Raw genomic sequence first — 22730 nt, 5'->3', positions numbered from 1 at the left:
ATCACTGTCGGTCAGCAAATTTGAACTACAAATAACTATAATATAATACGCCACAATGTGGTTTATGTTAAAATTTTCTGAGAGACAGTTGTTCATCTAATCTAAAACAGTGATACACCACACTGTGGCGTAATATAACAAATAAGAACCAAAGAAAGGTTTACAAATTCATAACACTAGTATTTGATGGGTTTTCACAGAATTTTTCCTTGCTGTTTACATTAAATCAGAAGGGGGGAGAGATCTGTAAAAACAATTGCATTTACTTAACAACTACTGAATGAAAAAATATCCTCCTACAGCCAAATCAAGTTTCTGGATATATACTTTCTTTTTAATATATATATATATATATTTATAAAATACTGTTTCGTTTAAAGAAAGTTCTTTGTACAAATGTCAGTGTAAATGAATGTGGAGCTAATATGTGAATAGGAGTGAGTGAGTGAGTGAGCATCTGACAAAGAACCCAGAAATTCATTAAAAAGATCCATTTTGTTTTATACTAAAAAGGTGTTTTACACAATATACACATTTTATTACTTACAAAAAGAGATAAATGACACATTGCTAAAAAGTCCTGATACAGCAGTGTTAGTACCACCAACAAAGAAGAAAAAGTGATTGGAGAAAAATGATAGCCTTTAAAAAAGCAGTCCCATTAATGTAACGCTTCAGTGCATTTCGTCTCTTTGATGTTCAAAGTGCCGATTTGGTAACATGGAGACTATTCCACTCGAAAAAAAAAAAAAAAAAAAAAAAAAAAACCGAGAGCATTTCTCCCAAAAAATGTACCATTTGTGTACCAACATCAAAATTTTCATAGGAAAATATTACATGAAAAGAATCTCTAGAAAATCTCATAGGATAAGAGAGAAAAATATCTAATGCACATTGTGTCACAACTGCCATGGCACCTTGCTGGATCTGTATTTTTCTTTTGAGGTACTTCTTTGAAAAATGAAAAAAGACTAATAAATTCATTTATTTTGTTCAGTTTCTTTTGCTGTGTCGCACAGTAGCACCATAGAGTTAAACGTGAAGATACTGCACCAATGAAACACCACTGGTGATCAGCATGATGGCCGCAGTCGTTGTAGGTGACGGCTGATCCTCAACAACAACAGACTGCACAAAAGTCACTACGTTACGTCCTCTTCATACACACAATACAGCGGCTCACACGGGTCTGCAAGTTTCCAGCTTTCAGTGTCTCTGACTGTGGCTTTCTGTAAGGGCAAAGAAAGAACAATACTTCTTTCATTTCATTCAAAGATAGACGTCTTTTCATTTTAAGGGCCCAGTTTTTCAAGAATGTTTTTGTACTTTTCAATGACATTTTACCTGAACATTTCATTCACGTCCACAGTGGCCAGCCAGAAGCTGTACGAGTTGCTGTAATAATTGCAGGTGCCTCGACCGTGGCACTCGATGAACGGAGTGGAGCGGAACTCCTCCAGACAGGAGCCGGGAGAGGCGAGGGCCTGACCCGAACCCTCGGCACCTGCACTGGTGTGCTGTGACACAGACAAATCAATGCCAGTCAACGGCAAACAAGGATGTCTGAGATGTTAACAAGGAGGTGTCTTTGTAGTCATGCTCTTTTCATTTCAACAAAAACTTATCAAGTGGTGTTATAGGTAAAAAGTACTATGCTTAATTACACACACTACAGATTTACTAAACAGGGCAAATTAGTGTGAGAGCGCAATCCCATAAAAGCGCCGATGGGAGTAATAAGTTCTGCAGGTGATTTACTGACAATACGCACATTAAAGAACACAGATGCAGCCGGATCATTTTAACTTTAGAAAGTTTCAACATAACAAAAACTTTCAAATAAGCTAAACAACTCAAATGAAGATATTTCTTATTTGAAGACTTTTGGCCCGACAGTGGAAACACAGTTATTGTAAAAGTGTGATCTCTAGACCTGTAAAATTCATGTAAATGAATCAAATCTAAATACAACATAGACATTTTTATATAAAAGAAATATATATATATATATATTATCGGGTAGAAATTGTAAATAAAAAATATTTTCAAAAATCCTCATCTTTAATCCTTATCAAATAATGGCTGGAAAAGTCATGCAAATCCATTGGTTGAAAAGAGTGAAGACAAAATATACACTACTACGACAAAATAAATTACTAGTTCTGAAGAGCAGAACTTAAAATATTTCATTTGAATTATTTTACTATTATCTATGGACACTTAGTTTCTGTAAATTAAAAAAAAACAAATGTCATTATAGTAGATGTACCAGAGGAAAAAGGAAGTCCCCTACATTGGGGACTTCAAATATTGTTATGGACAAGGGGGTGTTGCAGTCAAAAAGGTTGAGAATGTCTTGTCTAAAAGTTAATGGTTCTCTTGTCACATTTCAAGTCCCCCAAGAGTGCCTAAGACCTGTGGTCCTGTACATACCATCATGAAGGAGTAACCGATCCAGAGCATTTCCCAGTTCTGCGGGCAGAGTGGCACCTGAATGGTCTGGCTGTGTATAGCAATCACCATGGCTGGAGCTTCACACACAGAACACCTACACACACACACACACACACACACACACACACACATACACGTTTTTTCATGTTTTATGGGGACTTTCCATAGACATAAGGATTTTTATACTATACAAACTGTTTATTTTATCCCCTTACACTAACCGTACCCCTTAGCCTACCCATCACAGAAAACATTCAGTATTTTTTACATTTTCAAAAAACATCACTTAGTATGTTTCAAAAGCTGTTTCCCTCATGGGGACCAAAAAACATCCCCACAAGGATACGGATTTTGGATATTGCCATCTTTGTGGGGACATTTTGTCCTTATAACGTAGGGTTTACCTGGACCACACGTACACATTGGGTTTCTATGATTTATGGGGACTTTCCATAGACATAATTATTTGTATACTGTACAAACTGTATATTCTCTCCCCTTACACCAACCCAACCCCTAAAACTACACATTACAGAAAACTGTCAGCATTTTTACATTTTCAAAAACCTCTGTATGATTTATAAGCTGTTTTCCTCATGGGGACCAAAAATGTCACCACAAGGTCAAAAATTACTAGTATTACTAAGTTTGTGGTACACACACACACACACAAAGCAATGGATTCAGATCCCACTGAACCACCTAATCACCATCTGTTAGAGTGACCGTCTCTTACCGACTGATGTAAGGTTTGATGCCTTCTCCAGTGATGACTGCCATGCTCATGGGCATGGGCTGGGGTGTGGACAGCCAATAGGAGTAGTCATTACGGGACGCGAAGTTGCAAACATTGTTGATGTTACAGAACATGAAAGGCATTGTGCTGAAACGACGTAGACAACTTCCAGCCGTACCTGATGTTTTTTAAATGGAGAAAGAAAACGACACAACAGTAATGATCTACGTGATGTGAGAAAAAACATGATACATGCGTGTGCTCTGTGCTTTTTAGGGCTACTCACCCAGGTCCTGTCCGTGAGCCCTCTCGTTGCCTTGCACATAGAGTAAAGAGTAGCCGTCATAGATAAGGCCTGTGCCATCTGGACATGATGGCACGTCTGTGGTCTGACTGTGGCGAGTGATCAGAAAACCATGTGCTGCAGAACCTGTTCCTGAGGTACCTGGAGGGCCCGGAATCCCATCTGGACCAGGAGGGCCGGGATAACCACGCAGACCTGTACACAATTACATCATGGTGGTTGTGAGGCTGATACATGGAGTTGGAGAAAATTCAGGCCCTGTTTATAAAGCCTCCTGCTGTTCGTGAAAACATGTGAGCCGCCAATATCAAGGACGATCCTTAAATGAAAATTCTTGTCATCATTTATTCACACTCATGTCATTCTAAACCCATAAGACTTTGGTTAATCTTTTAAAACACAAATCAAGATATTTTTAATTAAACCTGAAAGGTTTCTGTCCCTCCATTGAAAGTCCAGGTAACCAAAACATACAAGATCCATCCATACAAGATCCAACATACAACATAAAAGCTCATAAAGGCATCGTAAAACTAATCTCTATGAATCGAGCAGTTTAATCCAAAGCTTCTGAGGAGATATGATCGCTTAATATAATGAACAGACCAGGAACAGGACCAATGAGGTTTGTTCTAGTGCACGATGCATGCTCTATGTGAATAAAAGGCTCAATTAAATCTGTTCATCATATTAAGCGGTCATTTCTCTTCACAAGACTAGGATTAAACTGCTTGATTCATATAGATTTGTTTTATATGCCTCAATGAGCTTTTTGGATCTTCTCAGTTTTGGTTAGCTGGACTTTCAGTGGAGGGACAGAAACCTCACAGGATTCATTAAAAATATCTTCATTTCTGTTTCAAAGATGAAGCAAATTCTGATGGGTTTGGAACGACATACCTTTTGGCTTTAATTGGACAAGACAGCAGAGAAAATGACCTGAGCTGGATTTGAACTCGGGTAGTCCACATATTGGACCCTAACATTACCTGTTTGTCCAGCTTGTCCTAAATCTCCCTTCCTTCCAGGTGAACCGCTAAATCCTGGAGTTCCCATTTGACCTGGGTCACCAGGGTTGCCAGGTGAACCTAGAGGATGAAGGGACATCAGACATGAGGAGGAAGAAGACCACCAGACCAGGTCCTATAGTCTTGACCAGCCTTTGCAGGTAAAGAATCTTTCTTGTCTGTATTGTCTAGTCTCAATGTAACCACTAACCTGGAAGACCCTGTAATCCCGAGGGTCCTTGTGGGCCTCTGCTGCCTGGGTTTCCAGGTGGTCCAGGTGGACCACGCTCGCCCTTCACAACAATAGGCGTTGGAGCAATGCCTGGGTCACCAGGAAGTCCTGTGATCAAAAAAGGGGAGTAAGTATTAGAGAATGCATTTTTATTGGATTTGTAAAGGGAAAATCATCCGTGTTTCAAAATGACACACCTGTAGTTCCAGGGTCCCCACGTTGTCCTGGTCTGCCGTCAGCTCCAGCAGGGCCAGGCTGTCCTTTCGGTCCTATAACATGCAGAAGTTACGTGGATAAGAAGACACTTTTATACAGGGCCGGAGTGGGACTCATTTTCAGCCCTGGAGTTTCATGCCTTAGACCGGCCCACTTTAGATAAATGTAATTAAATAATGTAATTAAAACCTCAGTATATAAGTAATAGTGCACTGTTTGGTACAGCCTTGTAATTGATAGTATTTTTCAAAAATATAATTTTCTATTCAGTGCAATAGCCGTACACAGGGTTTTATAAATACAGAGGTCCCAACAGTGATCTTGCTAGGGGGTTCGGGGGCATATTATTTTTCCACTGTCTTTGGCAAAAAACATATGTATATCTGTGTTAAATAGGAATCCATTGTAATAAAGTTATTCTCATTCTGGGCACAGTATGCAATAGGCTATTGCTCTTCCTGCTCTCCTCTCTCATCTCCATCTCCTTCTCTCGTTCTTCTCTCAGTCTCTTTATCTTTACCTGTAAATCTCCCCTTCCCGAAGCTGAGCTTTGATTGATAGTCTTTGCAAACTGATTATTTATGTCGGTTGTTTAAAACTTCTATCGTAGAACAGCTGTTTAGTTTTGCCGGGATTCGCAAGTGGCTCGCGCTTCTGTGAGCATAAATCCTGCTTTGATCGGTCATCTGAAACATTTTGCCATTGCTGACGAGCGGTGTTTGAGTGCTGATGATGAGGTTGGTTATCGTTGCGATATGGTGGGTACGGCCCTGACTCGTAGGCGCTACTATTATCCATGTTTCGTATCTTATTTTTTGTCCGCACAGCTCTAACAACTGACTTTTTTTTTGTGGGGCTGCGAGAAAATAATAATAAAAAAATAGTGGGGCTGCGCTGTGACTGGAGCCTATAGGGTAAGCATTCAACCCAGTGCCATGACAAAACCGGCCCTCCTGGCCAATAAAACAGACCGGCCCACCGGGAATTCTCTCGGTGCTCCCGATTAGCCAATCCGGGCCTGCTTTTATAAATAAGACTTTGTTTGTTTTTTGCGCACAAAAAGTATTCTTGTCGCTTCATAACAATAAAGTTGAACCACTGTAGTCACATTGACTATTTTACCGATGTCTTTACTACCTTTCTGGACCTTGAAAGTTGCAATGACGTTGCTGCCAATGGCTGGTTCAGAAACCTCCCGGATTTCATAAAAAAATATCTTCATTTGTTTTAAAGATGAAAGAAGGTGTAAGGGGTTTTGAACTACATGAGGGTGAGTAATTAATGACATAAATTTCATTTTGGGGTGAACAAACCCTTTAATGCATCCAGCAATTAATTTCTATTAAAAAAAATCTTGCTGACCTCAAACTTTTGAATAGTAGTGCGTATTGAATAATGTTGTGTAATGAACAGATATAAATTTAAAGTGGGATTCAATGCAGAATCATCCCCTCTGCAGTTGCTATCAACTGTCATTCTCCGTACAACATATTAGAACTGGCGCACACACTTTCAATTATAAGACATGCAAGAAATATGTCACTGTGCTTCACACGACATTTTTAGAGTAAATAATGACATACATTTTAATTTGCGGGTAAACAATTCCTTCAATGGTTATAGAAGGATAACTGACCTGGGAATCCAGAAACACCTTGAGGTCCAGAATCTCCTTTCAGGCCACTAGGCCCTGGATTTCCTGGAGTACCCTTGTCCAAAGCAAATAACAAACATCATTATCTAACTGAATATAATAAATATAACTTGATAAATAAATGAACAACTATTTATATTATTTGAAATCATTTTATTATGTGAGAAGAAGAAAAAAGCAGAAAGAAAAATGGTTTAACAGTCATTATCCAAAAACAGATCAGAATCATGTATTCCACAGGGCAGTGCAAAAAAACAAAATGTCCTCTTGTCTTCTTTTTAGCAAAATCACATAAAATCTCAGAACCCACATTAACCAAAGGCAGCCTACAATGTTTCCATCTACAAATGCAAAATATATGAATCCCTTTGCTAACAATAATTAAACATTCTCATTAGAACACATTTATAATGCTTACCGGAAAGCCAGGGGAACCATAATCTCCTTTCAGTCCTGGTGCACCAGATGTCCCAGGGATTCCAGGCAAGCCCTTCTCACCCTTCACTCCTCCACTACCTGGAGGTCCACGGGGACCCTCAGGGCCAGGAGGACCTTCACATTCACAGAACAGAAATCAGTTCCTCAGCATGGACTGAAACAGCATGCATCTCATATCACGAAACCATTGTCAATATTATTCAAATCAGCAATGTGTGCATGTTTATCATGTATATTGTTGTAGTATATAGTGTGCTGAATGGTTCTGGGATGATCTATGAGAAGGAGAAGGTATAAAAGAGCGATCAACTAAAGACTCATAACTATATTCCTAGAATTCGATAGGGATATGAAAGTTAAACATCAAAAAATCAAACATGAACATGAACCATCCCAGTCCCACCTAAGGTAAATCATCTCATGACTAACGGAGGTGCACAGTATAACGTGAGTATCAAACCAAGTTGTCTAACCTGCAGGACCTATAGTGGGGTCAAAGGTCAACGGGTTCCCAAAAGTCCAATAAGAGGAGAAGCAAAGAACAAGATAAAGGTTTTAAAAAAGGAGCACAGCAACACAAGTATACGATGTGGTAAGGAATAAAAAACGTTTCAAAATGTTTAAAATTCTGATATATTGGTTGTTTTTGGCTCCAGTTGCTTTACAGAAGGCATTACTGGAGAAACAACTTAGCATATTTTACATAGCATTTAAATTACCATTGAAAAGTATAGGGCTAGTAAGATGAAAGAAGCAAATTAACACTTCCATTCAGCAAGGTTGCATTCAACTGATCAAAAGTGACAAATGATTTCTGAAGGATCATGTGACACTGAAGACTGGTAGTAATGGCTGATGAAAATTCAGATTTGCCATCACAGGAATAAATTGCATTTACCAGTTATTTTAAATTGTAATAATATGTAACACTATTACTGTTTTACTGTACTTTTGATCAAATAAATGCAGCCTTGGTGAGCATAAGAGACTTCTTTTCAAAACATTGAAAAATATTACAGACCCCAAACTTCTGAATATTAGTGCATATGCACATCATCATTATGGTTACATGCTCAACATGGAATAAAGCTGATAAGATTGTTGATCGCAATCTGAATAATCAAGACATGCACATTCTTTCCCTTCTATTTCTTTCAGGAAATACCTGCTCTTAGAATTTTGGATTTATCAAGTTTGCTGCAAATGGGATAAAACATTTACATGAGACATTCATAATCGTATTATGAGCAAATATTCTTGTGCATGTAAATGAGATCATTGTGCAAAATCTAATAATCTACTCATTCAAATACAGGTAGCAAATGCAAACTGTGGTAATACTACTTTTAAGAAGTAGGTTTATTGTGCATGCTGACAAAGCAGTAATTGGATAAATCTTTTATAGCATAGCATAGTATAATTGACTAAATGTCTAGTCACATAATACAGATGAATTACAAATTATTAATAGGTAGATACAATTTAAATTCTTTCTAACACCGAGTTATGTATTGAAGCATAAAAAAAAGAAAAAATCAATTCTATAGCATGAAGAAGCTGACCTTCTGGACCTGCAAAGATCCCATGTCATCAGGAGGAGCAGAACCATGCCGCAAGAAACAGGAAATGCATATAATACCCAGAATGCACCTGGGTAAAATAAGCCTAATAGACACTAGCCAAAATGATCTCCTTCTTCATCAACTTTAAAAGCTTTTGGTAAGATTCTTATCAAACAGCTCTGATATCAATTGTTTAAAAAAATATCAGCAGAATTCATGAAAGTTTTTGCTCGTTTACACCAAGGTGGAGATCATTTTAGATAGTCCTGCAATGGCTTTTCATTTCTTACAAATCAGCACATCTCCCATGCAAAAGTGCCAGATGACCACTAAATTTGGTCACAGACATAGACAGCTTCCACTGCTGAAGGGACGGGACACAAGGGTGAATGGATGGGTGAACAGCTAGCCGCGGATAGGGGAAGCAGACACTGTGTGTAATACTCATAGGGCAACAGCTAAAACATCTCTGCATGCATGCAACTCCTTCACTTCTCTCTAACACACGACAAACTGGCACACAATTAAGGAAGGGAGTGAGGAGAATAGATTATCACTTGCAGAGAAGAGAATGCAAACAGTGTGTCTTGTGCTCCTTGATCTGAGAGTGTATTTGTGACAGTGATATGGATGTGGCATAATCATGATTGCCTGTGTAATATTCCATGCAGATCAGTCAATCAAATAAAATCAAAGCCAGTATGCCCTCTGGTTCACAATTAAAATATTACTTTTGCTGATGAAGTGGTTCCCAAACAGGGGTACTTTCCTGTTTGGGATAAATCTATAAAACACGTTTATGACATGTAGATACAAATGTGTGTTAATGCATTCAGTTCCTGAATGTCTAAGTTGTCAATTACCGGACAAATATCATTATCTTCTCTTGTATAAGTTTCCATGATAGTCAGATAGCCTAATCTAAATTGATGGGACTGTAGGCGTGCATCAGAAAACAACAAACACTGTGGTAAAGCACAGTATTAATTATTAGGAATATGCAGCCATCATTAAGCCATTATTTGTGTTTTTATGTCATGGGATTACAAATCATGTGTTTTTTGGCCGATTTAAGTACTGATTAAAACACTTGGTTGATCTTTCTTTTTATTTATTTTTTACAAATTTGTTTTAAGAGTTAGTTATTTTTAAATGAGATATTCTACTCTAGGCTACTCTTCAAAATAATAAATGAACAAATGCAAATGTCAGTTTGATGTGATCATTTTGATTTTTGACAATCAAATTTTGAGGGCAGAGCTGGCCAAAAGGGATGAGATGTTTAACTTACCCGATCTTCCGGGGGGACCAGGTGTGCCTTGGATACCTTTAGGCCCCTGTACAGGCAGTCCTGGAGGCCCAGGTGGTCCTACAGTGCCACTCTGACCAGGCAACCCAGGGAATCCCGACTCACCTTTTGGACCAGGAAATCCAGGACTTCCGGGAGAACCCGGAAAACCAGGGTCTCCTTTAAGCCCTGCGACATAAGAAAAACAGTAAATTATGTTAAATCCGCTATGAAAATTATAACGAGAAACTTGTTCGAATTCTTCTGGTGTAAAAATGAAGATACATGAACAAAACTCTCAGCATTTCACCTGGTGAACCGGGAAAACCGGGCGGGCCTGGGCCACCAAGGCCGGGAGCACCTGGGTAAAACGTTAAAAAAAAATGATTCCAGATACTGTACATATGCTACACTAGGCACATCTTGCGTACTTTGATTTCCTCTGGATTCACACTAACCTGGTTCACCCTTTATTCCCGCAGGTCCTGGAATACCATCACGACCAGCAAGACCTTTATCGCCAGGATTGCCGGGTAATCCAGATCGTCCAGGTTCTCCTGGCCTTCCGGGTGCTCCACTAAGACCAGGAGGGCCTGTAACGCCATCCAAACCTTTAGGGCCAGGAATGCCAGGTGCACCTTGGAATCCTGGGAGTCCCGGATCACCCTTTGTACCAGGGCTACCAGTAAAGCCTGGAGGTCCTGGAAGGCCAGCTTGGCCTTTCAGCCCAGGGTTTCCAGGGAATCCTGAAGTGCCTGGTTCACCCTGGGAATTTAAAAGCATTTAATAGCATTAAATATTAAAAGCTAATATTCTCAATGCTGAAGTAGTAGACAATATGTTTTTACCTTTGGCCCAGGATTTCCTGGTAATCCAAATCCTGCTGAGCCAGGATCACCTTTGGGTCCCGGGAACCCTGGTGATCCTGGGGATCCAGGCTGGCCTGGTCGGCCAGGTTGGCCAGGGGTTCCTTTCACTCCAGAAATTCCTATAACAAAGAAGAATAGCTCAGTCTAGCTTCAAGGTTTCAAAGCTACAGAAACATAACCAAGGTTTTGGGTTAGAGCCATATGGGAGTGAGGATCTGACCTGGAAATCCCATCTCTCCCATGCTACCCTTCAGTCCTGGGGCTCCAGAAGACCCTGGAGTTCCTGGGAAACCAGAATCACCTTTGGGGCCTAAACATGAGTACAAAATAAATTTAATTGGTCAACAAAACCCCATTCACTAGTCTATATACTTTGCAGTACACGACAGAAGACTGCTTGATTGAACATGCTTTTGATGGCTCAAATTCAAATATGTGTACTTGTTGGCTTTACCTGGGGATCCTGGTAGTCCTGGCCTTCCATCTTGCCCAGGGAGACCAGATTCTCCCGGGATACCGGAAACACCCTTTGCTCCTGGTGGTCCGTTAAAACCTATATGACAAACAGAGAATCGCAGAGTCACCAAAATACATGAGGAGATTAAATGTTTCCTTTTGTTAAACTTTGAGTATAGAAAAACACATGTTGAGGAGGGACCCTCAAATATGTACTGATGACAAGAAACAGAAAATGCATATAATACGCAGAATGTACCTGGTCAAATTAAGCCTAATAGACACTAGCCAAAATGGTCTCCTTCTTCATCAACTTTTAAAGCTTTTGGTAGGCTACTTATCATCCAAGCTCTGATATCAATTTCATATGAATTGATATTAAAATATATTAAATAAAGATATATATATATTAAAAACATATCTATTTTATATGAAGTTCTGCAGAAACCCATTTTAGATAGTGCCACAATGGCTTTTCATTTCTTGCATTTCTTTCTTTATATTTTAGGAAGGGAGCCCCTCACAATGGGATCCTCATCATATTTGGGATCCTTGACATCACCAAAAAGGCCATGATGGTGTGATCCAGGTAGCAACTAACAGATTTGTCTCACCTGGACCTCCGGGTTCTCCTTTTTGTCCTTTTAATAGCTGTTGAGTTGACACTATGCCAGGTGGGCCTGGAATGCCTGGGTCACCTCTGTCTCCCTTTAATCCATAGGAACCTTTGATTCCTTGTCGTCCTGGGACACCATCATCTCCTGCAGGGGAGCAAAGCACAATAATATTTCACTCTATGAGAGACTTTATGAAACTGTTTGAGAAATGTGAGCTGAAGCACAAAATGGTATTAGACCTTTTGGTCCCGGAAAGCCTGGTCTGCCAGGGTTGCCAGGGCCACCTGGAGGTCCTGGAGCACCCATGCCACCCATGTCACCTTTAGGCCCTGTAATAATGATATAGGATTAGTAGAGAAAGACCAGGATAAATAAATAAGATATATATTGTATACGTTCAACAAATGCAGTTAAAATTGCAAATATCAGTAGATATTGCTATCATCATATTACCAGGCAGTCCCGGTAGGCCATCTTGACCAGGTAGTCCTGGACCCCCAGGTGGACCAATTGTGCCAGGAGGTCCAGGAAATCCAGGGTTTCCTCTGTCACCTTGCAACCCTGGAATACTCAGACCTGGGGAGCCACGGTCTCCTTTCTCTCCATTCGCACCAAGGACTCCTGAAGTAGAGAAGACAACAATGATAGTGAAACAATACTTAGTCATATTACTAGTACTAATATTTGTGTTTGATAATGCTTAAGAGATACGCTTCACCTGACACACATTTTAGTTATGAGGGTCATAGAATTGTTACAATTTCTAGACTAAATAATATTATTTTATTTAAAATTATAAATGGGTGTGGTTTATAATCATTAAAATTGTGTTTTCTTAGACAAAGCATCTCCCTGTAGGACATATTATTTTGCATAAAAATAGTCTAGAGCTCGCACAAGAGTCTCTTGTAGTGGAGACTCCTGCGCTTGCATTAGACTAGAAATAAATCTGGCAAGCATATCTCTAATTCAAGATCCATTCTTCTCTGAAGAGAGTTTTAATGAAACAACTGTAGGCATACCAGGAGACCCCATAGATCCAGGAGGTCCAGGAGGACCAGGGGGGCCCTGAAGGCCAAAGGCAGGGGGCCCTGGGGGGCCACGAGGACCAGGACCACCAGGAAAACCACCATCACCTAAGTGCAAAAAGAAAATGCGATATTTGTTTTAGATTTGTAATACAACTTCATGTTAGTCTCATCGAAAGGCATCTCTTTTGTCGAGTGCAGCATAACTATTTTTTTCTCTGTTTGAACATGAAGTAATTCTCAACCTTTAGGTCCAGGGGCACCGTCGAGACCCGGACGACCTGGTGCACCAGGGTTTCCAGGGAAACCAGAATCACCCTTAGGGCCGGGTGTACCTTTACTGCCTTGGAATCCTGTAGGACCTGAAGGGCCAGGTAGACCAAAACCAGGATCTCCCTTTGGGGACATAGACATTCATTGGAGCACATTCCTAATACAGTTCACTTATTTATACCCCTAATGCACTTAATGATTTATAGCATACAACCAGTGAACACTATATTGCCCATAATTCAATGCAGAGAGGATGTTCGAACACAAAAAAAAAACGAAAACAGATGCACACAGCAGCTTCATTTCTTCCGGCATATTTCAATTTGCACTGGTACCCCTCTTTCATTTTTCATCTGATATTTTTTTTTAAATATAGCCATCCAAAATATACAGTTCAAAATTCTGTATATTGATACAGTACAGTATATTCAATATTGTTAAAAAATCTGGGGTCGGTCAACTTTTTTAAAGTTTTGGAAATAAGTATCTTATATCTCTTATCAAGGCTGCATTTATTTGATCGAAAATACAGTAAAACAGGAATGTAAAATTGTATTATTATTTAATATATATATATATATATATATATATATATTAGAAATTGTTTTTAATAATTGTGCAATTTTATTAAATTTAAAAATAATTTTCCCTTTTTTTAATATATTTTAAAATGTTATTTATTTATTTGATGGCAAAGTTGAAATCACCAGCCATCACTCCAGTCTTCAGTGTCACATGATCCTTCAGAATTCAGTTTAATATGCTGATTTGGTGCTCAAGAAACATTTCTTATTATTAACAACAGCTGGCCAGGATACATACTCTGATTAACAGAAATAATAAAATAACAGCATTTATTTGAAACTGAAATATTTTGTGACAATATAAATGTTGATGCTGTCACTTTTGATCAAATTAATGTATCCTTGCTGAATAAAAGTATTCTTTAAAAAAACAAAACAAATCTTACTAACCCCAAAATTTGAACAGTTGCGTATACAATAGTGCAACAGAATGATTTAAAAACTGATTATTAAAATATTTATCACATAAATGTGACATATTCCTGTCTACTGGTGAAGTTTATAATATTATATTGTATTGTGTGGGTTAAATGTCTCATACTTTGGGTCCTGGTAATCCAGGCTGACCAGACAATCCATCCAAACCTGGTCGCCCAGGAATGCCAGGTCCACCAGGGGAACCAGCAATACCAGGAAAACCTGGAGAATATCAACAACACTGTTAGACATATGGACACAATAGTCCCTCACTACCTAAGAAAAAAATTTATTTAAAAAAGGTGAAAAAAGGGAAAGAATATGTGGAACAATACATGCACCTAGTGAAAGTCAGATATTTCATCCAGGCCAATTAATTTGCAAGTATTTGGCCAAATCTGATTTTTTAATGAATACTGCCCACTTCCTGTGAATTGGAAAACACTTAGCAGTTGACAAACTACTTGTGACAGAGTCTATTAGTGTTTTAATAACGGGAATACATTGTACCTTTAGTACCAGGGGGTCCTGGCAAACCAATACCAGGAAGACCAGGATCTCCTTTGGCTCCAGGTAGGCCTGGGAACCCAGGCTGTCCAGATTGGCCTGTATTACCTGTACAGATATGGAACCGGTCACTGTTAAACTTTGAATTCCCAATCTGCTCCATATGCATTCAAGACCACTAAATGTGTGCCGACAAAGTGTAGTAAGCCATTTTGTCTTTACCTGGACTTCCTGGCAATCCAGGATCTCCATCACGCCCTGCAGGTCCACGCTCACCTTTTTCTGGCACAGCCAACCCAGGTTCACCTTTCTGACCTACATTGAGATGATGTAATGTCCAAGTTACTCATCATTCAAAGTAGTTAAACTTCTTTTAAGTCGAAAATGTAGTCAGCTACACCTTGAACAATCACACATACTCAATCATGACAACTCTCTGAATAGTTTTAGCATGTTAAAGAAAATGACAATGTTAATGTATTTGGTATTGGCATACTAGATCTGCTTATGAAGCCTGCTGCTGCAGAGCAAGTACGGACTTGCTACTACCAATAGATACACAGACACGCTGCTTTGAGAATGTAAGCATGAAGACATTCATAAATCCCGTAGCGGATCTAGACAGATGGAGCTGGGGGATGAGGAGGATTTCAGATAAACTCAGGACCAGCTTACAGTGAACACTGAACCAGAGCAAATGTTGAGCCAGCAATTTCATTGGCTGCAGAATCAGCAGAGGCCAATTAGCTTGCCATGTAATAATGAAATGATTGCTTTCAGACTGCATGTAAGGACCAATCAGCCTGCTCCATCTAGAGTTTCATGACTGAACTAGATATTTACCTTGATTAGTGCAAAAATATAATATATAGTACAAAAATATAATACATGTAATTTATATTCACATATTCAATTGATTGACAGCCTTAAAATAAATTGAACATAAAAACAAGACACTATTGTTTTTTACCTGGAGCTCCAGGAGCCCCTGATCTTCCTGAAACGCCCTGAATACCCTTCTCTCCAGGAGGTCCCTGTGGACCGAATCCTGGGGGACCACTTAGACCCCTGTCTCCTGGAGATCCTGGGAAGCCGGGTTCACCTGGTGGACCTTGTGCACCTTTCACCACAGCAGAACCCTTTAAGAAAAAATGGCAGATTGTTTTGTGAACCTGTTACTTGAGTCATGGAAAGTGCAGTTTCTCGTTTTAGAAGTGAAAAGTATGTTTACATAGAAGTCTTCAAGGCATATAGATAAATACAAATATTTATATATTTAACCCTTTTTAATTCTAACGGGTGTTTCACACTGAAACCGTGAGTGGTGCTGCTGGTGCATGAGCAGCGCATATGTTTTTCGGTGTGCATGTTAACCAATGAGTGCATTCACACCGGGAGCAGGAGCGTCGCGTGAGCAGCAGTGAAGCGGTAGTTTCGGCGGCGAGTCTATTTTTGCTGCGCTGCTCACGCTCAATTAAAGTTGAAAGCACACTTTTGAAGGACAAATTAAAAATGATTTCGCACAAAAAGTGCCCAAAATGCACAGAATAATCATGTCTAGTGTGTTTCAACAAGAACTGGAGTATGTCAGAAAAGAAAATATTTATAGTTTGGGTGAAAGAATGGTCTATTAAACAACTAAAGGGCACTAGCCAGAAAATATGATATGTAAACTGTCTTTTAGTTTATGTAATACACAGACAGGTATATAGTCTAGCACTACCCAAATCAAACCCGAGTGTGTTTTTTTATCTGGAGAGTTTGCTGTCTTGTAAACATATCGAAGTATGACTAAAACGACAAGATCGGAGTTGTTTTCTTGGTTGTCTTTGTTGTTTACCATTTACATGAGAATGTTTCTTTCAAACTTTCAAGACCATCAAGTTTATAAATGACCAACTTCTAAAAACAAATTTATAGTTGTCTTTATAAAGAAATGCTCGCCTTGGAGCTGCTGCTGTGACGCTGTACAAACGCTTCCAGTGTGAATACTCTCGCGCGTCTGCAGCTGCAGTGACGATGAAGTTACGCTGATGAGAAGCTCAAGCTTGGGGTGTGAAAAGGCCGTAAGGATCAGAGAGAGGGTGGAAATGTTCTGGTTGACTAAAGCCCTGTTTACACCAGGTATTAAAGGGATAGTTCACTCAAAAATTAAAATTAGCCCATGATTTACTAACCCTGAAGCCAACCTAGGTGTATATGACATTCTTCTTTCAGAATTCAATCGGAGTTATATTAAAAAATGTCCTGGCTCTTCCAAGCTTTATAATGGGAGTCAATGGGTATATGTTTTTGGAAGTCCATCAGAGCCTATCCATCTGTGATAAAAGTGCTCGAAACGGCTCTGGGGGGTTAATAAAGGCCTTTTGAAGTGAAGCGATGCATTCGTGAAAAATATCCATATTTAAAACTTCATCGACTAAAATAACTAGCTTCAAGCAGACGGCCGCACGCAAGTCGACCTACGCCAAAAGAGTAACCCTTGACGATGTATGACGTAGGAGTAGCGTAAGCTTTGACGCCTCTCGCGGTTCAAACAGGGCTGGGCAACCGCGTTCGTCAAGTTCAAGGGTTACTCTTTTGGCGTAGGTCGACTTGCGTACGACCGTCTGCTGGAAGCTAGTTATTTTAGTCGATAAAGTTTTAAACATGGATATTTTGTGAAGGGTTAGGGGTTAGGGTTAGGAAACGCATCGCTTCACTTCGGAAGGCCTTTATTAACCCCGGGAGCCGCTTCGAGCACTGTAAATTGTGTCCATTATTTCGTCCATCAGATCAAAAGATCTGAAAAAGCCCATTAATTTACCCACCCATAAACCCTCCCCTCAAAGAAATCAGGACAGAAGTGGTTGAAAGTGGATGTGATGGCTAAGGCCACACTGAATTTAAACATTTCATTTGAATGGTTCTGGTTTTCTCTTTATTTTAATTTTTGTATGAGAAATGTATTTTCTTTATATTTCGCTTGCTCTAAGGGATTAATGTTTTTTGTTGTCTGTTTATTTATAAATTTTGATGCAATTATTTTGTTTCTTCAAATATTATTTACCCGAACATTGGAACTGGAGGTGCTACGTTGTCTCTTTAGCGCGCAGTATATATTTTTTTGTGTGTATGTTTAAGTTTATTTTCATTATTGCTTTATGGTAAATGTGATTTTATGTTTATTTTAGTTTATGTATATATATATATAGTTTCCCCCTTTAAATTTGATGTAGTGGAATTAGAATTTGCAGAGACTTTCCTGTAATTATAAAAATGGTTTGGTCTGGTTTGTTAAAAGGGCTTCATTTTCTGAAGACCCAGAATTCAGTAATGTGCTGATGTCCCGTTTATTAGTCAGTGTTTTTTGTTTTGTTTTTTTCTCTCTCTTTCTTCTGCACAATGTTTGGTCAGTACTTAAGTGCTGCAGTTAATAAAATGACACTTTGTTGACTCCATGAATGTCTCCTGAAAATTTTATGGAGGAACACTAACAGTGGACAAAAGAGACGGATTTAAACACATGGTGTAAACGGGTTCGACCAAAATACATCTTAATGCCAGGTAAACAGGGCCTAAGATTGTGGATAGTGGATACATGGCAATTCAGTAGTCAGTGTATTATTATGATAAATAATTTATTTACGTTTATTTAACTGTATAAAAGACCCAAAGTTGTACTTCTAAAGAAAACTGAACAAACACTCACAGGTGGTCCTCTGAGGCCAGGGGGACCAGGCACTCCATCACGACCAGGTCTTCCTTCGAGTCCCGGCAGACCTTGAGGGCCAGGAAAGCCTGTGTCTCCCTTGTCTCCTTTCACACCTAGACCAGAGATGGCATCGCCTGGGTCGCCCTTTTCTCCAGGGTATCCAGGGGGACCCTGAGGTCCTTGTAGTCCCTAAAGGGTAAATATATCACTTACATGTTATTTACTTAAATGTCATGGAGACCTGGTGAAATGTAAAGAAATTATATTTTCTGAATAACTCTGAAGCATTTGCCACTTAAAAAAAAAGTGAGGTACTGTAAGGAAGCACTCACCGCAGGGCCTATGAGCCCTGGTCCTCCTGGGTATCCTCTTTCTCCTTTAGATCCAGGCAAACCAGGTGCACCTGACACAAAAACAAGTGTGACATGCAGCTTGAAAAGCATCTGTACTTTATGTAAAAAAATAAATAATTTTTTTGTGAGATAAAAGTGTTGTTCTTTAGTCCTGAAAATCATGGACAAAAAGTACTGTACATTGGTATATACTGTACTTTTGTACTGAAATGTACCATGTTATTTACTTGGTACTTCAAAGAATACTGTGAACTACCTTTTGTTTTTGGACCTGATCAGTACCTTCCTACCATGTTTTATTGTAATTAGAGATGACCGGAGATTTCTATAAATTGTATATACTGTATATACTAGCCTGGTAATACCTAACTCTGCTACTTCTCTTTGCTTCATAGACAGAGTCTGGAATGGCATAATTGAAAAGTGTTTTCTTTCTCGCGGGGGCGCTTCAGACATAGTTCTTCACCCAAACTATGTCTGAAGTATAAAATCATTGGTTACCCGTAAGCCAATCACATAACGCAATCCCCTCTCTCTCCAACTTAAACATCACCTCGCATTCAAAATGTTTAACAAACACTCTTCTTGTTCGGGCTTCAGTTTTCAAATGCCGGGAATATTCTCCACAACAGAGCGAATTGCATCCCGTATCTCCATATCAGAGGTCGTTTTCGATTTCCCTAACCTAAAATACAATCTTAAACTTGGCGCTTAGCGTCTACGTCACGGCTCTCAGCCCGCCCTCTGTTCGTTGATTGGCCGGCTGTTTTCAGGCCGGAGGAATACTGAGAGATAGGTCGCTATCTCAGACTGAGTACAGAAGCGAACTGAAAATGAGCGGAAGTACGAAGTCTGACGTAGTCAGGGTATATATATACTGTATATTGCGCCTTTATTAGGTAAAACATCATTAAAGAAAACATCTGCATGACACGTGAAAGGTACATATGTTAAAATGACTTAAATCTTACCTTGATTTCCAGGAGGACCTGGAAACCCTGGGGGTCCTGGGACAGGGTTTCCATTACTGAAACAATTCACACACGTCTCTCCTTTTTGACCTGTGACAATTGGCATTAGAGAGTATTAGCCACAATGTTCTTCAAAAAAAAAAGTGTGTGTTGTTCATACAGATTTTGTTTTCTAATATGAAATGCGTGGCAAACCTTGCGGTCCTGTTTCTCCAGGAAATCCCCGCTCCCCCTGCAGGCCTGGTGGACCAGTAAGACCACGATTACATTCTAGATCGCCGTTGAATATTCCTGGGGGACCAGGAGGCCCTTGGAATCCTTGGAGACCTTGTGGACCTTGTCTCCCAGGTGGTCCAGGGAGCGAGATTCCAGGCTGCCCCTCATCACCCTTTTCTCCTCTCTCTCCAGGTAAACCTGGCGAGCCGGGAGGACCTGGACCTCCAATTCCTGTGATTAAAGATTTCTTTATTTAATTAACTGCATGAATTAAATTAACATGAATCAATCATACACTGAAATAAATGTGTAAAATACAATTGCATAAAAAATATATTATTAAAAAATTACCCTCCAAAAAAGCATGCTGCTTACCTGCAAGACCTTGTGGACCAGGTGGGCCCTGAATACCTACCAAAAGACAAAAATGCATTGATCTCTGATACAAATAACGCTGTAAAACATATTTGTATGGATAAACAGTAAATACATTATAGTTATTATAGAAATCTTCTGTTCTGTTTCATGACAATAGCTATGTTTCCATCCACCAATTTTTATGCACATTTTGGGATATTGCATAAAAAAACGCTGGATGGAAATGCCAAAGTGCACATAAATTCCAAAAATGCACATAAAAAAAAACGTATGTGCTCAATTGAGGTGAATAAATGTTTTATCCGTTTAGAAAACATGCACTAAAAAAATCCCTCGATGCGCAACAGACTTCAACAGAGGATGTGATTAAACAACTGGACTAACCAGCAGACCAATTTTGGTTTGATCATTCTGAAATGCCTGTGCCAAAGTGCCATGACTGACTTCCATAGTATTTTTTCTTTCTATACTATGGAAGTCAATGGCGCTCATCAACTGTTTGGTTACTGACATTCTTCAAAATAACTTATTTTGTGTTCAGCAGAAGTAAGAAATTCACACAGGTTCGGAACAACTTGAGGGTGAGTAAATGATGACAGAACTTTCATTTTTGTGTGAACTATCACTTTAAAGGAACACTCCGACTTTTTGGGACTTTAGCCTATTCACCTTATCCCCCAGAGTTAGATAAGTCCACACATACCTTTTTCATCTCCGTGCGTGCTATAAGTCTGTTTGACGCACCCACCGCTAGCCTAGCTTAGCACAAAGACTGGATGTAAATGGTTGCAGCTAGCATACTAATCCAAATAAGTGACAAAATAACGCAAACATGTTTCTATTTACATGTTGTGATTTGTATAGTCACAGAGTGTACAAAAAACTACGTCACATGAGACACAGACATATTTTAACCGTATAAATACTGGGAACTATATTCTCTGAAGGCGACTATATTCTCTGAAGGCGAAGCACTGCTACTTGGGCGGAGTGATAACCGCAGCACCCGAGACGCGCCGTGGTGAGGAGCAAGAGAGCGCGTCTCAGGTGCTGCGGTTATCACTCCGCCCAAGTAGCAGTGCTTCGCCTTCAGAGAATATAGTTCCCAGTATTTATACGGTTAAAATATGTCTGTGTCTCATGTGACTTCGTTTTTCGTACACTCTGTGACTATACAAATCACAACATGTAAATAGGAAAATGTTTGCGCTATTTTGTCACTTATTTGGATTAGTATGCTAGCTGCAACCATTTACATCCAGTCTTTGTGCTAAGCTAGGCTAGCGGTGGGTGCGTCAGATAGAGTTACAGCACGCACGGAGATGAAAAAGGTATGTATGGACTTATCTAACTCTGGGGGATAAGGTGAATAGGCTAAAGTTTCAAAAAGTCGGAGTGTTCCTTTAAGCTTGACCTTGAGTTTTTAAATACCTGGAAGTCCTCTATCTCCTTTAGGTCCAACTGGTCCTGGCTCACCACTGTCTCCTTTTGGTCCTATTCCGCCTATGCCTGTGAACTGCCCATCCTGTGGGGTGAAAAGGTTTCTTTTTTTAATTAAACTAATGTTAATATATAATACATAATGACAAACATCAGGCCTATGCAAAGATGACAGAATAGAACAGAGAAATATTCAACATACCCTGAATGATGGAGGTCCAGGAGGCCCTTGATTACCTTTCTCACCCTAAATGTGTTAACAAAAGAATATATGTATGATTTCAAGCCAGGGCATTTTCTCAGAGGAGGCAAGGGAGGTAGTGCATCCTCAAAACTTTTTGGATGAAGACATAGACTTCGTCCTTCATAAAGTTGAATAAATATGTTATGAAATAACATGATCAAATAAAGAGTAACGAAGTGACACAAGCAGATAAAGTGTATCCTGGGGTCGCATGTGCGTGTAGGCAGTTCCTCTACATCACTGTGTTAGGCTGATCATGCTGTCAGTGCGACATTGTCCATGTTTAATCATACTCACAACAGGTATGCAATTCTACCTGACAAAAGTGGAAACGTATGGCCTAATTACAGAGTAACAACAACATTCTAATTCAAATTAATTTGAAATGACAAAATGATCTGTGAGTGAGCTGGTTTTTCATGAACGCTCAGCTCAACTACATTAATACTGCACCTCTGTGCCTGTGATCATCATTAGACATTGTTTACTAAGGATTTGATGGCCTATTGTTGTGTTTTGATGAAACGTTCAGTACTTACTCTCACACCATCTCGTCCAGGTGGACCAGGAGGACCTGTATCTCCTTTGTCACCCTGAAAAAGAGATGTGACAACAGCAATAAAGAATATCATCAGTTTGGTGAAATGTACTAAACATCTATTGTAGACGGCTTACCAGAAATCCAGAGAGGCCTTGTTCACCGTCTTTGCCGGGTTTTCCCTTATGAAAATAAATATATCACCGCATATATGTCATAAAACGCTGTCTTTTTTAATCTGTAAACATAAACGA

General features: G+C 39.4%; 1 protein-coding gene across 1 annotated transcript in view; it reads right to left on the bottom strand.

Moving 5' to 3' along the window:
• Positions 1–966: 966 nt before the first annotated feature.
• col4a5 (collagen, type IV, alpha 5 (Alport syndrome)) overlaps positions 967–22730 on the bottom strand; it is a 54308-nt gene continuing 32544 nt past the window's right edge. Inside the window, exons 16-49 of the mRNA XM_056258935.1 lie at positions 22614–22658; positions 22478–22531; positions 21897–21941; positions 21686–21779; positions 20252–20287; positions 19856–20107; positions 19661–19750; positions 18669–18739; positions 18334–18525; positions 15613–15781; positions 14865–14957; positions 14646–14750; positions 14260–14357; positions 13107–13257; positions 12856–12969; positions 12287–12454; positions 12073–12162; positions 11831–11977; positions 11215–11313; positions 10981–11070; positions 10740–10879; positions 10350–10656; positions 10202–10252; positions 9895–10080; positions 7022–7155; positions 6586–6658; positions 4931–5002; positions 4713–4841; positions 4484–4582; positions 3477–3689; positions 3191–3368; positions 2434–2548; positions 1345–1517; positions 967–1229 (exon numbers count right to left, since the gene is read on the bottom strand). Coding sequence (XP_056114910.1) covers positions 1148–1229; positions 1345–1517; positions 2434–2548; positions 3191–3368; positions 3477–3689; positions 4484–4582; positions 4713–4841; positions 4931–5002; positions 6586–6658; positions 7022–7155; positions 9895–10080; positions 10202–10252; positions 10350–10656; positions 10740–10879; positions 10981–11070; positions 11215–11313; positions 11831–11977; positions 12073–12162; positions 12287–12454; positions 12856–12969; positions 13107–13257; positions 14260–14357; positions 14646–14750; positions 14865–14957; positions 15613–15781; positions 18334–18525; positions 18669–18739; positions 19661–19750; positions 19856–20107; positions 20252–20287; positions 21686–21779; positions 21897–21941; positions 22478–22531; positions 22614–22658 — 4155 coding nt within the window. The 3' untranslated portion in view covers positions 967–1147. The remainder of the gene's footprint in view (positions 1230–1344; positions 1518–2433; positions 2549–3190; positions 3369–3476; positions 3690–4483; positions 4583–4712; positions 4842–4930; positions 5003–6585; positions 6659–7021; positions 7156–9894; positions 10081–10201; positions 10253–10349; positions 10657–10739; positions 10880–10980; positions 11071–11214; positions 11314–11830; positions 11978–12072; positions 12163–12286; positions 12455–12855; positions 12970–13106; positions 13258–14259; positions 14358–14645; positions 14751–14864; positions 14958–15612; positions 15782–18333; positions 18526–18668; positions 18740–19660; positions 19751–19855; positions 20108–20251; positions 20288–21685; positions 21780–21896; positions 21942–22477; positions 22532–22613; positions 22659–22730) is intronic.

This window comes from Rhinichthys klamathensis, unplaced genomic scaffold (assembly GCF_029890125.1).
Source record: "Rhinichthys klamathensis goyatoka isolate OS25496 unplaced genomic scaffold, OSU_Roscu_1.1 h1tg000161l_1, whole genome shotgun sequence".
Lineage (NCBI taxonomy): Eukaryota > Metazoa > Chordata > Actinopteri > Cypriniformes > Leuciscidae > Rhinichthys > Rhinichthys klamathensis.
This window is presented reverse-complemented; position numbering and strand designations above follow the sequence as displayed.